The sequence below is a fragment of the Pyrenophora tritici-repentis genome, chromosome 8 (assembly GCF_003171515.1).
Source record: "Pyrenophora tritici-repentis strain M4 chromosome 8, whole genome shotgun sequence".
NCBI lineage: Eukaryota > Fungi > Ascomycota > Dothideomycetes > Pleosporales > Pleosporaceae > Pyrenophora > Pyrenophora tritici-repentis.
Window position 1 is genome coordinate 1,339,285 of NC_089397.1, and position 14,569 is coordinate 1,353,853.

At 49.3% G+C, this 14,569-nt stretch overlaps 6 protein-coding genes across 6 annotated transcripts; 4 read left to right on the forward strand and 2 right to left on the reverse strand.

The window, feature by feature from the left end:
* Nucleotides 1-279: 279 nt before the first annotated feature.
* Nucleotides 280-748, reverse strand: PtrM4_139560 (MBT domain containing protein; the record flags this gene model as incomplete). Its single annotated transcript, XM_001938012.2, has 2 exons — nucleotides 280-404; nucleotides 460-748. 2 exons carry the CDS (start codon nucleotides 746-748, stop codon nucleotides 280-282), a joined length of 414 nt encoding a protein of 137 aa, XP_001938047.1.
* Nucleotides 749-2,121: 1,373 nt separating this feature from the next.
* PtrM4_139570 (AraJ, Arabinose efflux permease) lies at nucleotides 2,122-3,810 on the reverse strand (the record flags this gene model as incomplete). The annotated part of the gene is made up of 4 exons (XM_001938011.2): nucleotides 2,122-2,352; nucleotides 2,409-3,255; nucleotides 3,305-3,573; nucleotides 3,622-3,810. The coding sequence occupies 4 exons, from the start codon at nucleotides 3,808-3,810 to the stop codon at nucleotides 2,122-2,124; spliced, it is 1,536 nt and encodes a 511-aa protein (XP_001938046.2).
* Nucleotides 3,811-6,697: 2,887 nt separating this feature from the next.
* PtrM4_139580 (uncharacterized protein) lies at nucleotides 6,698-7,141 on the forward strand (the record flags this gene model as incomplete). The annotated part of the gene is made up of 1 exon (XM_066109430.1): nucleotides 6,698-7,141. One exon carries the CDS (start codon nucleotides 6,698-6,700, stop codon nucleotides 7,139-7,141), a length of 444 nt encoding a protein of 147 aa, XP_065960352.1.
* Nucleotides 7,142-7,415: 274 nt separating this feature from the next.
* PtrM4_139590 (uncharacterized protein) lies at nucleotides 7,416-8,274 on the forward strand (the record flags this gene model as incomplete). Its single annotated transcript, XM_066109431.1, has 3 exons — nucleotides 7,416-7,591; nucleotides 7,638-7,824; nucleotides 7,870-8,274. 3 exons carry the CDS (start codon nucleotides 7,416-7,418, stop codon nucleotides 8,272-8,274), a joined length of 768 nt encoding a protein of 255 aa, XP_065960353.1.
* A 3,506-nt stretch (nucleotides 8,275-11,780) lies between these two features.
* On the forward strand, nucleotides 11,781-12,469 carry PtrM4_139600 (uncharacterized protein; the record flags this gene model as incomplete). Its single annotated transcript, XM_066109432.1, has 2 exons — nucleotides 11,781-11,871; nucleotides 11,925-12,469. The coding sequence occupies 2 exons, from the start codon at nucleotides 11,781-11,783 to the stop codon at nucleotides 12,467-12,469; spliced, it is 636 nt and encodes a 211-aa protein (XP_065960354.1).
* Nucleotides 12,470-13,118: 649 nt separating this feature from the next.
* PtrM4_139610 (SNARE multi-domain protein) lies at nucleotides 13,119-14,501 on the forward strand (the record flags this gene model as incomplete). The annotated part of the gene is made up of 4 exons (XM_001938006.2): nucleotides 13,119-13,661; nucleotides 13,716-13,867; nucleotides 13,919-14,283; nucleotides 14,341-14,501. The coding sequence occupies 4 exons, from the start codon at nucleotides 13,119-13,121 to the stop codon at nucleotides 14,499-14,501; spliced, it is 1,221 nt and encodes a 406-aa protein (XP_001938041.1).
* Nucleotides 14,502-14,569: the final 68 nt, after the last annotated feature.

Consider the following 14,569-nt stretch of genomic DNA (forward strand, 5'->3'; position numbering starts at 1 on the left):
CCAAAGATGACAGTTCGAAGGATTCGGAGGATCCAAGCTAACCACAATAGGCATGCGTGTCACTTTGCAATCACAGAAGCTGTCGCATTCACATATTCCATTGGTACCTTCATACACTTGAACGAAGAAACATGCTGTGCTAGCCTTGACAAAATATATTCGTTGTAAGACTCATTACGTTCCACCAACTTAATGGCCAATGTACGGAGTACATGACAATAAACTATATACACCAGAATTGTACGTCAAGACTCCTCGTACCGGGATTTTGTAGAGAGCCTACAGGACAGTAGCGCTGGTAACGTTCATGTAGAAGTACTCGTTTTGCACAGTGACGGGGTATTGGGAGCCAACAAAGGTCCATTGCTCGCCATCAATGGTGATAGTTTGTTTAATGGTAAGCGCTACGTTTGTCAGACTATGTCCTCAAAGAATGGATCACATGATGTTATAACTTACTGCTGTTTTCGTAGGTCCAGTCAAGACCCAATTTGTCGCAGTCGTGTCCGGAAGTGAGGGGAGGGTCGGCACTGGGGTCGTAGATGCAAGTAGTCCCGTATCCATCAGGGAAGGTGTATGCACCGTCATTGTAATATGCGGTGACTAGGAAAAGCGAATCGGGCGAAGAGCCTTGGTTGAGTTTGATGTCCCAGTAACCATACATTCCATGGGGTGGTGCAGTAGGACCCCCCGACGCAGCAGCGGATGCGGTGGCAGCGAGGGCGAGGGCAATGGTAGAGAGCATCATGTTGGGTGTGGTTTGTTTGGTGTTGGTAGTGATGAGTGGTGGCGGTTTCAATAAATGGGATGAGATGGACCAACTTATACACAAAAATGTTGATGCCGATCACATGCTTCGATTGACGTTCTTCGTGATAGTGGAGTCGGAGTACAACGGTTGCATTAGAATTGTTGCTATTTTTGCTGTCGAATGCAAGGTGACCCCCTGACTGAACCGCGATGTGGGGAACCCACTTTTCTGAGTTCTGCCGTCGCCGTGTTCAGTTCGTGACCCCTAGGATGGGAAATACAGTACACTGTGCTTGAATACAATGTTATGAGGGCGACGTCGATTGCACCCTGGTTATTCAATGTTGTGATGATGCGGTACGACAGAATAAGAAATTTGACAGGATCTCACGATCGGCATTTGCCCGTGCATGCCTAGGTAGTAACAAGAAATGCATGTCTAGATAAACTTGGTTAGGTGTGCCTGCTGCTATGCGTTGGCCACTCGTATTCAGAAGAGCATCCCTAGGAATTCGATAGAAAGTGTCGTTTTTGGATGTAACCACCCGGCGACGGAGTGGGCCGGGAAACGGGAGTGAGGTTTCAAGCCGTGCATACGAAATCACGTGAATCGTGGCATATCCTCGGCAATGATAAAGGTACGGGGGCGAAAAGAGACGATGCAACATTTCTTGGGAGAAGACATCATTCCCGACGACATACAAGGACTTAGAGCACTACAAGACTGTGCTATCGGCGGTTCGTTTATTAAGCGCAGACAATAGGCGCTTCCGTGCCTTGCTGTACGTCATGCGCTAAGTTAGTGTTGGCTCGGGGGTAATGAGGGAATCAAACCTTGTTGAGCAACTGTATCCATCCACACCGTCGCATTCGTATACCACTCCGTTATGGCATGATAGTTCGTTCATCGCGCATTATCACGGTCGAGGTCGTATCTTGTTGCGCACGTTGTGTGACTTGAAGTAGCTTCCACGCACACGGGTGTTTGCAACCGATGACGTCGACACGTTGCCACCGGCCTTCAAAATAGAAGGGGAATTTTGTCAATGATCTTATTGAACGCACGCCTAAACATTTTGAATCGGCTTAAGATCTTGGGATGAAGCTTGGGGTGCGCAATTACATTGTTGTGATCCTAATGAGGTCCGGATTCTGCCATCACCTGCCTTGGTCAATGCGGGGATCTACGGTACAAACGCATGTCGTTTACAGGAGATAGACAGCCATTTTGTAATATGAGATTCTAATAGCGCCATCGAAGGTTACAGACTCCTTGATAGTAAAATTGTCTGCGACTCACTATGCAGGTATAACACCACGTCTAGGCGCAGAGACCCAAGGTACGAAAACATTCGCATCGCTAGAAGACGACTATTCAGCCTGCTTTGTCGTAACCTCAATCTGATCATGGCCAAAGACATCTTGCTTCGCGTCTTCAACAATCCTACAAGTGTACTGCTTGAACTTCCGTGCCGGAACACCAGCCTCAAAAATCTCATCCAGTTCCTCCAACGATCGTGCCTTGGTTTCTGGGAGGAAGAAGTAGAACCAAGCAACGCATATGAAGTTGGAGCCTGCCCAGATGTACGTGTACTGTGGGCCCTGCAGGTCTGTCAGCGATCAAGCTACTCAGAGAACACCAAGGAAACGGTGCTTACCCAGTTGAGATTTTGAGGATTGATAAAATACGGCGAGCAAAAGCCGATGAGCCACGCGAGGAAGTAGCCAAGGGCATTCGCGCTGCCCACTGTCCAGACTCTGAGTCGCGAACTAACCAGCTCCGTAGCAAGCGGACTTGTCGCAATACCCACGCCGGCATTATAGAAGAAGAAGAAAAGGGCCGTAAACGCCACCAACACATTCCCAGTAGCCTTGGAGCCAGGTGAGACACTACTCGCAATCCCGCAAGCCAGCTCGCATAACCCGCACGATATCGCCCCTACAATCATTATAGGCCTTCGTCCAAACAGCTTGTTCATGCTGTACAGGCCAATGTGGACACTTATAAACCCAAGGCAGGAGTTCATAATCGCATATTCAAACGCTTTGGTGATTCCAGCAATGGAGAAGAAGTACGTCTGATAGGCGACAAAAAACCACACTCCACTCGCAGACTGGCTTGCAATTGTGCCCCAGCAAAGCATTGTGCGGCGTAGATTGCTTCCCCGGAAGAGATCCATGAAGCCGGATGCCCTACTTAAGCGCTGTTCCTCTGCAACCCCTCGGATCATCTCCGCCCACTCGAGTTCTAGTGCATCGCCGTGGTCGAAGCGCAGACGCTCGAGGGATCTGCGTGCATCCTCGTAGTTGTCGTGGTGGAGAAGCCACCGCGGGCTCTCTGGAACGAAAAACAGCACTATGCCGAGCAGGATCGGCACAACATACATGCAAGCGAGCGGGATCTGGTACGCTAGCTTGTTGAGATGGACTTTGCTATAGTTGTCGATTACGTTGCCTATTATGGTACCGAAGGTAACGTAGAAGGAGAACATGCCGACCATAACCCTAGCAATTGTTAGCGTCCAGCCACAGCCTAGGTATGCGGGTAACTAACTCCCGAAGATGCGCAGGCGCGACCTCACTACAGTATATAGTGGAGAATACGACGAAAAACGCATTGGCGAAACCGAGTAAGAGACGGCCAACATAGAGCCCTGCTTTGGATGTCGAGCCTATCTGAACCGAGACCGCGGCTAGGCAGATCACGCATGCGAGCCATAGTCCCTTTTTTCGACCAAAATGCGCCCCAAAGGCGCCGGCGATGATGGCAGAGACGCAAGACCCCAGGTTTAAAAGCGAGTTCATGAGCTGTTGTACGGTGGACTAAACAGTTTGTCAGCGACGTCTGACCATGATTTCATAGCTACTCACATCGATACCATATCCTAGGGGACTCTCCGGATCCTCATACCCAAAAACCATCAAGAAGCCAGGCATCGCTTGCACACCTCCGATAGCCGTAGTATCAATACCATACTGCAAGCTCGCGATAGCAACAGCCGAGCACACGAGTAAGCACTTACGATTCGCCCATAGTGTAGTTTTGTTGGCTTTCGCCATCGTGCACCCAGAACAACAAAAGTTGCTATGACAGCAATTAGGTAAAAAGTAAGAGTGCTGGACCAAGCAAGTGGGGGAACAGCGCAAAGGCCCCTAGAGTTACTGGAAGACGTTTTGTGATCGCTCTTACTCAACACTGTCTTGTCCTCAAATAAGATGAATGATGAATCTCGCTGTCCGTGTCATCTTTGTAGTGTGGGGGGAAAGTGAGGAACCGCAGTGGTCAGACTTCGCGCGACAAGGGTGCGCGTCTACAAACGTGTATGGGAACGCCCGGCGCCTTGCCATATCTAGGCAAGATTAACGTGTTGATTGGAAGGTGAAGATGCAAGGCGGCCGTTACAGTTGGCGGCTAAAAGATTCGCTCCCCAGTGTATATCTCAACACTTTGCTGGAAGAAGCGGGGTTATCCTTGATAACCATGGTAAGAGCAGAGACTGACCACTGTGGTCATGGAAACAGCTTATTCTAGATGCGACCATCGGCTAAGCTGCTGTATAAGATGCGCGTTTTATAGTCATGTGATCGTCATGGTTTCGGCATCATTATGATGTTCTGTCAGACGGACGGCTGCATTTGCCCTGCATGGTACACGCTTCGCGGAAGAGGGAGCGAGAGGAAATTTCGTGCACGGTGGTGTGTCTATCCTGGATCAGGAGTCGATTGCACAGGGGATACGGGTGGTTGTCAGCACTAGAGTTTCCACTCGCTCAGTGTAAAAGTTTGATCCGCGAAGGATGTTGAGGAGGGATACTCTTCTTGTCTATAGAACTCTGTTGCTTGAAGTTGGAAGACGTCTCATGGCGAGAGGTGACAGGTAGTGTATCATTATTTGGGGTTGAGATAAGGTGAGTGGGTGTGCAGCTATAGGTGCTAGAGTATCAAGGGTATCCCAGTGGGCGCACATGCCAGCATTGTACCTTGCCGGGTTGACTCGACTTCATTCGTAGAATTGTACTGAACGTGTAATTGGACTCAAATTCATACTTTTCGGAATCCCGGAAAGCTGACGCGACTTCCCAGAGAGATCGCCAGTTTAATTTCATCACAGCCTGTGGAATGGCGTGACGTTTGGGCGGTGTTGACATGGAGTTGGAGTCATTTTTATCTTCCAGAAGCTGATTCTTTCGATATCTAATTGACATAGGAATTTCGGAATTAACTCGAAAAGTCATCAGTGACTTCTTCATCACTGCATCAGGTTCAGGCAGATATTATCAAAGGTACAAACGGGGCTTCGGCACCATCGCGGCAACTGTTCTACTACATAGCAGACAAGCTCCAATAGCAAACAGCCATGACTGCTTCGTTCCAGACCGATATGTGGTGGGCTCGATCCTTCTGCAAAATTTTGTGAAAATGGCAAAATTTCCGTCACTTTCGGATCGGCTCTTATCTCCACTATCCGAAGTATCCGCTACTTGACCAGACCAGGATCGGAAAACTTCCGTTCAATGACATGGATAGCCATGGCAACGAATCAGAAAAACTTTGTTCTCGGGTATCTTTAAGGTTTACCCTAGAACATTCGTCCCAGAACTTCGGGTCGCCAGTCGCATGTCGCCTCCACACACGAGCCTCGCAGGTCCCCCTTTTCCTTCTCATCAACAAGGCGCAAAACAAGATGCAAAAGGACTTGATGTTCACACGACACAAAATACTCGTGTTTGGAACATTGCGACATTGAAAGCCGGCAAAAGTGGTGGCGCCATCGGATATGTCCCCGGTATCCCCACACATGCACCAGTCCTCAGCGGGGGAACTCGGGAGTAAGCTTTGTTTCTGGGGTAAGTGATCCTTGCGCGTCGTCCCGTGTCTCCTACGGTACATGTCTTGATCCCGTACGGCAGTTTTGTTCGGTAAGATTGCCGAGGCTGTATTGGGTTGAAGTGCTGCATTGGGTAGCAAACGATGGCAAGGAACAAATTTGATACCCTTACCTAATGCAATCTCTACACTAGGTACTTTGAGTGTGGTCTTAGTTTCGTGCAACGATTACGTAATATGGTGGATGTTTAAGGCAACAGGAACTGTAGATTGTTTGGGTGAGCGCAAGGCCGGAAGATCTGGTCTTTTGAATGATGTTCTGTAACACCTATCCAAGACTAGTTCTTCGTATGTGTGAGAAGTATTATGTGAGATGGATTAGATAAGAAGAAGCAGTCAAGTAAAGGTTGCATTCATAAAGTATCTAAATAGCTAACGGTACATTTGATATTGACAAAGTCTGTAGCTGTGTTGACCATTCGTTTCTGCGGACGATTGTTCGATCTGGTCAAAAAGGAGAAGCTGTCACCAAGTTTTGTCTTCTAGGTTAATTCGTATAGATATGTATTCCTGCGTATGAAAACGCGGTTGCGCTCATATCAACTCGACATTGTGAAGATGATTACTCCACTGTGATCGCACTAGTAGTGTATCTGAAAATGTTGTCTGACGGCCTAGAGCATTTGAAGAGTCTTTGTTCTCCACCAAATACAAGCACATTGTATTATTTACAAAGTTCTCGAGACAATTGTGTTGTTCGAAGCCACAAAGAGATGGAAGATGGAGTATGAAGGACACTGTGTAGTTCGCTGGAGACAATGCCCTTGTGTGATTTACGTGATAAATAAAGTGTCTGAGTAGGGTATAATGATTCAATTCATTACGGTTATATCGAGCAGATATTAAACTGAAATATAGAAAATACAACCTATACACGATAAACATGGCAGCAGTTCCCCCAAACGTACCAGCGGTACCTCTAAATGTACCAGCGGTGCCTCAAAACGTACCAACGGAGCCTCCATCCGCGCCAGCGGTACCTAATTGCGTCCCAGTTGCCTTCCCAGCACCAGAAAACAAAGAAAAATTCAAGTTTAAAAAACTTGATTCCACTCTTACCATGACCCGAGACGTATACCAAGACTTATACAGCCGCGGCTGCGTAGATGTAGATCCCATCCCAGCAATGGACCTCCAGAACGAGATCCAGACTATTTTCCGACCTGAGGCCTTCAGGAACCTTACAGCTGAGCAATACGAATTCATTCGACCCGCACTAACACTGGCGTCCAGGCTCATCACTGAGGATGCATATATGGAATTCTGGGTTCATCTCTGCAGTGCGGATCCCGTTGAAGACAGTGGACGGAAGCGGGGCGCGGACGAGACTAAAATAGGGGAAGTTCTTTGCGCTGACCCTAATATACCTGCTAACGAGGCAGTGGCAATGGCACGTACTGCTCTTGGAGAATTGTCACACAACCTGACTTTCTTCTCTTTGGACAATGCGTATTCTGAGAAAAGAGACAACGGGGCGGGAGAGTTTCGTTGGAGATATGCATAGAGTGCACCAGTGTAATGACGTCTTGAACAACGGCTGCGCAGCGGGTGCTTGTAGATGGTGTGATGACTGGAAAAAGGGGCGATGCGCCGGCTGTGGAGGAACCATGTATGATGGCGAAACGGCAGCAGAGCTTGAAGAGGTAGCGCGAGCCCGCGGACTAACAACTAAAGCCCGAACGATAAATACTCTTAGAGCAGCATTGGAGCTAGATGATTTAGTAAAAGATGGCATTCCATCCCAGGAAGCCTGTGGGCTGGTTCCAAACCGTGACAACATGTCTGACTTGCAAATAGGTCTGCACCGACACATGTACCAACACATCCAAAGAGCCACTGGACCCCAACCCCAAGAAGCCTGGTCTCGCAGCTCAGAACTCCGTTTCCAATTCTCCGTCGCAACTACGCTCTGCCACGAGCTCGTCCACGTAGTCTTCTGGTGGTCTCAGCTCCGGTGCCAGTACGGCGGAAGGGACGAGCCGTGGTGGTCCACAAACCAGGAAAAAAATAAACCTCGGACCCGAATTAGGCAACGACTGGGAGTGGTGGGCTCTCGGATCCCGTGTCCCAACAGCAGCTAAGATCTTGGAAACCCCTGAAGATCAAGCTACAACCGCCTTCTCGCTTTCAAACTTTTGCCACACTTTCCAAACAAAAACAGGTGGAAAAAGCTACTACAAAGACTGTGTCAGCCACATGTTCGTCTTTCCCGTCGAATGGATAAACTCTTAGTTCCAAGAGTCTACCTGGGCTAGCATCCGCGCCAACGGCCGCGAAGCTGGACGTCCCATCCACGACAACCTAGTCATTGTATCTGAGCTTGGCACTGACGTGGCCGATGATGACACCTTTAATACCCTCCAGTGTGAAATCGAAGATTACAGCCATGCGCAGTTGGTGGTACAGGGCGGCTTTGAAGATGACAAGATCAAACCGGCGTTGTACGGCAAGAACAAGATGAAGAGCAATAAGCAAGTGGTGCAGTATATAGATAAATTGCTGCGGAAGGAGGTGGAGGCGAGGAAAACAAAGGTTGTAAAGGCGGGGAAGAAAGGGACGAAAAAGACGGCACCGATTAGTACGGATAAGTTGACTACAAAACAGGAGGATGAAACAAAGATGGATGAGTCATGGTAGGGAATGGATTTGAGCTTCGCTTTTCTCTTTTACTCATACAGTTTTTGGTTATAAATTGCTTCTAATGCGGACTGATTGGCAAATAAAAGAACAAAAGAACAATTGTTGTAAGCATGTGTTATTGTGATATGCTAAACGCTTTCGTGCCTGAATACATTGATCGAGTAAATAGGGTGCTAGGATAGTGTCTTGACTGCTTACTTGTATTGTGATTACCAGAAAACCGCATTGTGCAAGTGGCGCCTTTTAGAAATCTAGAAAACATAATCGAATTGTAATGAGTATGTTGAAAGTCTCGGAGTCTTCGTTGGTTATGTCGCATGCAAGGATCCGAAGCGACCATGATGTTTATACCGCGTAGTGGAAATCTGCTACTAAGCATTAGTGTTCCTTATATATACCTTCGTAAGGATGCGTTTGAGGGATTGTTGACTGGAGTAGTCTGCTAGATGGTTACCTGATGATTGAAGAGAAGTAGCATACCAGAATTGACGTAACATGCACCCCTCCACGTCGCGAGATGCACGCCAAGGTGAGACGATTCTGTCCTACACTCGATTACACGAATCGGCATACCATAGTTGTCGGTCTACGCTCTGACTAATTAGCATTATCTCTTTAGATTCAGCTATGCATGCGTTGTGTTGTTGAGATTACAACATCGCTCTAGATCCCTTTAGGAAAACCGACGCGGTCCGAACTAAAGCTATGATCCGTTAACGGAGTTGCTTACGAATACAGTCTGAAAACCATTGACATCCCACTCTCTTTACAACCCACTTACAACCCACTTGCTGTTCATCTACTATAACAGATTACACTTGATTTCGGATCCGGAGTTGACGGTTCCCAAACACCCAACGCCATGGCTACCTCATCATCTGTTCGTACGATGGAAACTCCAACCCCACGAATAACTCCCGTGAATGAACCTGATATCGAGCTCGATGCGCTGCACCCGCAGCTTCATCAAACGCATCCAGCAGAAGCAGGTTTCTCCCTCCCGCCCGTTGACGGAGGAAAAGACGCATGGTTATTCCTCTTCTCAGCTTTTGTCCTGGAGATCCTCACCTGGGGTAACTATCTCCTCTACCCTTCAAATCAGGTCAATCTGAACTCGACTAATTCTTCGCAGGTTTTCCCTTTGCATTCGGCATCTTCCAAGAATACTACAGCTCGAACCCGCCCTTTGCCGGTTCCCGGAACATAACCCTCATTGGAACATGCGCCTTGGGCGTAATGTACCTCTCTTCACCATTCGTGTTCGCTTTGTTTGCGTGGTATCCCAGCTTCCGGCGGCCGTGCATTTCGGTCGGCCTGGTTCTCATGTGTCTTTCTTTGGGATTGAGCTCGTTGTGCCAGACGGTTCCGCATTTGATCGTCACTCAGGGATTTTTCTATGCGATTGGGGCATCGATGTGTTATAGTCCTGCTATTCTGTTTATGGATGAGTGGTTTGTGAAGAGGAAAGGATTGGCCTTTGGGATCATGTGGGTTAGTATACATCCATTCAATCCTGCAGGTTCTTGTCTTCCTTTTAGTGGATAGGCTTTTTAGCTTTCGCGTGCGTAAGCTGACTCTGTGACAGGCTGGGACTGGTATCGGTGGTGTAATAATTCCCCTGCTCTTGCAGTACCTCTTGGGAAGATACGGCTTTCGCACTACCCTTCGTGTTTGGACTGCTGTCCTTTTCGTAACCACCCTTCCCTTGACCGTATACGTCAGGCCGCGTCTTCCCATTGCGCAAGTCACCAACCGCCGAAGGTTGGACCTGTCATTTGTCCGCAACAAATCATTCCTCCTTCTCCAACTCGGCAACGTTCTTCAGGGGTTCGGCTATTTCGTACCGTCCATCTATCTCCCTACCTTCGCCAGAACCCTCGGCGCTTCGAGCACTGTCTCCGCCGTCACGCTCATCTTGGTCAATGTCGCAACTGTCTTCGGAAGCTTAACCATGGGGGGAATTGTGGATCACTGGCACATTACAACATGCATTCTTCTGTCAACCGTTGGATCTACGCTCTCTGTTTTCCTACTTTGGGGGTTTTCTACAAACCTGTCTCTTCTCCTCGTCTTCTGCGCTGCGTATGGGTTCTTTGCAGGGAGCTATGCGACGACGTATCCAGGTATCATGAAGGTGCTGAGTAAAAGCGAGCGGACTACTGATTCGACAATGGTGTTTGCGTTGCTGGTAGCTGGAAGAGGTATTGGAAATGTGGCTTGTGGGCCGGTGACCGAGGCTTTGATTACAGTAGGAGAAATTGGAGACAGGGGCTTGTATGCGAGTGAGTATGGGCCGCTTGTAGTCTTTACTGGTATCAGTGCTGCGTTGGGGGGCGTGAGCTATTTTGGGAGGACTTTGGGGTGGTATTGAAGGGAGATAGGCCGTATGTTCAGCTTGAGATCAGTTCAGACTGAAGTAGTAGTAGTAGTAGTAGTAGTAGTAGTAGTAGTAGTAGTAGTAGTAGTAGTAGTAGTAGTAGTTTGAAGGGTGTGTGGAGATGGAATGATACATACTAATACAGCTTAGCGGGCGCTGTTCTGTTTCTGGTCTAGTGTGAGCGCATCGTAATGTCGCAACAACCCGCGACACGCGTATATGCGGCAGCAATTAGGCATTCCATAGCCCTTGAGCAGGCGCTGACGATTCTCAAATTCTCCCAGTAGATGCGCCAAGTGTGACTGCCACTATGAGTGCTGTTGAGAGCCCAGACGACGCGTATCATGTTCGCAATGGCTCCAATGGAGTGAAGCGTGAGCCCCCACCCACCTGGGCACCTGCACGATGCAATGCAAGGCACAGTCCAATGTGTCCACACGCTAACAACACCCAGGCCGACGAGGCTCGACTGTTCTCAACCCAAGAACCTATGTCAAACGGGAGCTTTGGACACAGGCTCCAATATTAAAGGGGACTACCAAGTTCGAGCCCCTCGATGACGCGAAAAATATCCTGATTACTGGAGGAGCCGGCTTTATGTACGTCGCAACGAGACCACGGGAAGATGCAAGCTGTGCGTCTCTAGACTTGTCTTATGTGAGGTGTGAATTAACGGTTTCGCAGTGCTTGTTGGTTTGTACGCCATCTAGTTCTCACGTATCCACACTACAATGTCGTTTCTTTTGACAAACTCGACTACTGTGCAACGCTCAACAATACGCGAATTCTCGACAAGCATGCGAACTTTACGTTTGAACAAGGGGATATAACGTCGCCGACTGACATAAAGCACGTGTTACGAAAGCACAAGATCGACACCATTTTCCACTTTGCAGCGCAATCGCACGTCGACCTTAGCTTTGGCAACTCGTACGAATTCACGAACACGAACGTTTACGGAACACACGTGCTGCTTGAGAGGGCAAGGGAATATGGGATTACCAGGTTCATACATATATCAACGGACGAGGTGTATGGCGATGTGCCGGTTGGGGCAGCAGACCTGAGCGAGACGAGCATACTGGCGCCCACAAATCCATACTCTGCTAGTAAAGCTGCGGCGGAGATGATGGTCAGCGCATATCGGAGTAGCTTCAAGTTGCCTCTGATTACCGTTCGGGCAAACAATGTGTATGGACCACATCAATTTCCAGAGAGTACGTCATTCTCTTGCAGTTGAAGCAGGCACCCAAGACTAACATTGGAGTAGAGATTATCCCGAAATTCATTATGCTCCTGCAAAGAAAGCAGAAGCTCCTACTTCACGGCGACGGCTCACCAACACGACGTTACATCTACGCAGGAGACATCGTCGACGCACTCGATACGATACTACACAAGGGCGATGTCGGCCAGATCTACAATATTGCATCCAAGGACGAGATATCGAACACGGATATCTGCAACAGACTGCTGGATATCTTCGATATTCCTCATACTTCGTCTGCTGAGTTATCCGAGTGGGTAGAGCATACGGAAGACCGACCGTTCAATGACCAGCGATACGCGACGGATGGATCCAAGCTTACGGCACTAGGCTGGCAACCCAAAACCAGCTTTGAAGAAGGTCTCAAAATTACAGTAGACTGGTACCGTACATTTGGCGAAACATGGTGGGGGGATATCAGTAGGGTCTTGACATCTTTCCCAGTGGTGGCAGGCAACGAGATCTGGACAAAGGAGGAGCACGAGGATTTGCCTTCTTCTGATGGTGAAACCATGCATGAGGAGGATAGCGCAATTTGGACCACATAGCAGGTATAGAGGTGATTGGATAGATGATTAGATCGAGATACCCAGATAGTAATGCACGGAAACACTGACCCGATATTCTTGATGCCCGAATGGACCTCTGCTGGGCGTGAACAGGGGTACTGCAACTACATGCAGGGACCAAATCATGTGGGCCCAACGACATGTCGACCCAAGTTGAGAAGGTGCAGAAGAAATTTAGGGGCTAAAGCGGCGATTATCCCGTGCGTGAAATCAAGTAGCAGTTCAAGTGAGGTACAAAAAATGTTTTATGTAGCCAAGTTTTCCTTTGCTGGTCTATTAATATGACGACTACAGCCACGCGGTGGCGCGTACCCTTAACTCCGCCTCGCGCTAGCGTCAGCTCTGGGCGCTTGATCGGTTGAAACACTCTACGCTCCGGGCGTCGACCGCTCAAACACTCATGCCTCTTAAGTCGTGACGTTCAAACACGCCTTAAAGTCGCTTCTTTGCTTTGCGAGGCCCCTTCAATTACTCGACACTGCACATATTAAGTTCAAAGACAGCCGGAAGTGCAAAGCTTGGTTGCGCAATCGATAAACCCACCCCCACAATTCAGCTAGCTGCCTCCTCGTAGCCTCAAACCTCGACACGCGACCATATCGAACAGTCACCAACGACATCTCCAAACATGGGTCTCTTTAGCAAGAAGAAGGATAAGAGCGGAAAAGAAAGCCCGGCTCCGGCAGCCCAGAACCCGTATGCTGCACCTCCAGCAAAAGACCCATACGCCCAACCACCTCCCTCATACCCGGGCGGTGCAGACAACTCATTCCGACAGGAGAAGACACCAGCCGTCACGGGACCTGGTCAGAGTTATGGTCAGAGGCCAGGCGGATATGGCGCTCAGGGAGCAAGTTACGGTGCACAGTCAGGGTACGGCCAGGATGCTTATGGTGGAGGACCGCCTCAGCGTCCCGGTGGCTATGGTGGACTCGGTAGGACCCCTTCAAATGATACCATGAGCACCGAAGCTGGCCGCAACGAGCTCTTCGGAAATGCACCAAAGCGCCAACAAGCTCAGCCAGCACAACCACCACAGCAATCCGGTGGTTACGGAGGTGCGCAAAGTGGTGGATACGGTGGCAGCGCTCCTGGCGGCTATGGCTCGGCGACACCCGGTGGTTATGGAGCATACGAAGACCGTCAACTGACGGCTGAGGAACAGGAAGAGGTGAGTGACTCAGGCACTACTTGCGGCTGGAATACATGCTGACTCAATCTGTAGGAGGACATCGAAGCCACCAAGCAAGAGATCAAGTTCATGAAGCAACAAGATGTATCCAGCACACGAAACGCCCTCCGCCTAGCTGAACAAGCCATGGAGACCGGTCGCGGCACACTCTCAACCCTCGGCGCACAAGGAGAGCGCATCCACAAGTAAGCCCAACCAACCTAGCCATCCTCCCGCATCACTAACACCCCAGCCAGCACCGAGCGCAACCTCGACCTCGCCTCCATCCAAAGTGACCGAGCCAACGGCCAAACCAAAGAACTAGCCCGCATCAACGCTAGCATGTTCTCCATCGTCCCTAACCCCTTCACCGGCAACTCGAAGCGCGAAAAGGAAATGCAAAAGGCAATGGACCAGCACGCGCGCGACCGCGAAACTCGCGAGGCCACTAACCGCGCCGCTTGGCACTCTGCAAACCGAGTCAACGAAGCCCAGCGCGGCATCGGAGCCGCTGGTGCTGGTGGCGCGAACAGCGGGTCTAAACTCAGCAGGATGAACAATTATCAGTTCGAGGCTGATGACGAGGATGAGGATATGGAGAAGCAGATTGATGATAATTTGAGTATGTATTCCCGACCCCTTATACACGATATATATGCTAATATGATTTTCTCCACAGCGCAATTGCACACCATGGCCAAGGGTCTTAACCAACTCGGTCGCGCGATTGGTACAGAGGTCGATGCCCAGAATGAACATATTACACGTATCACCGGCAAGACTGATCAGGTCGACGATAAGATTGCTAGGAACAGGCTTAAGCTTGAGCGTATTCACTAAGGGGGTTTGGTTGGAACGGTCTGGATGATAGCTTTGCGTGTCTGTGTACGTGTGTGTTTTGAAATAGG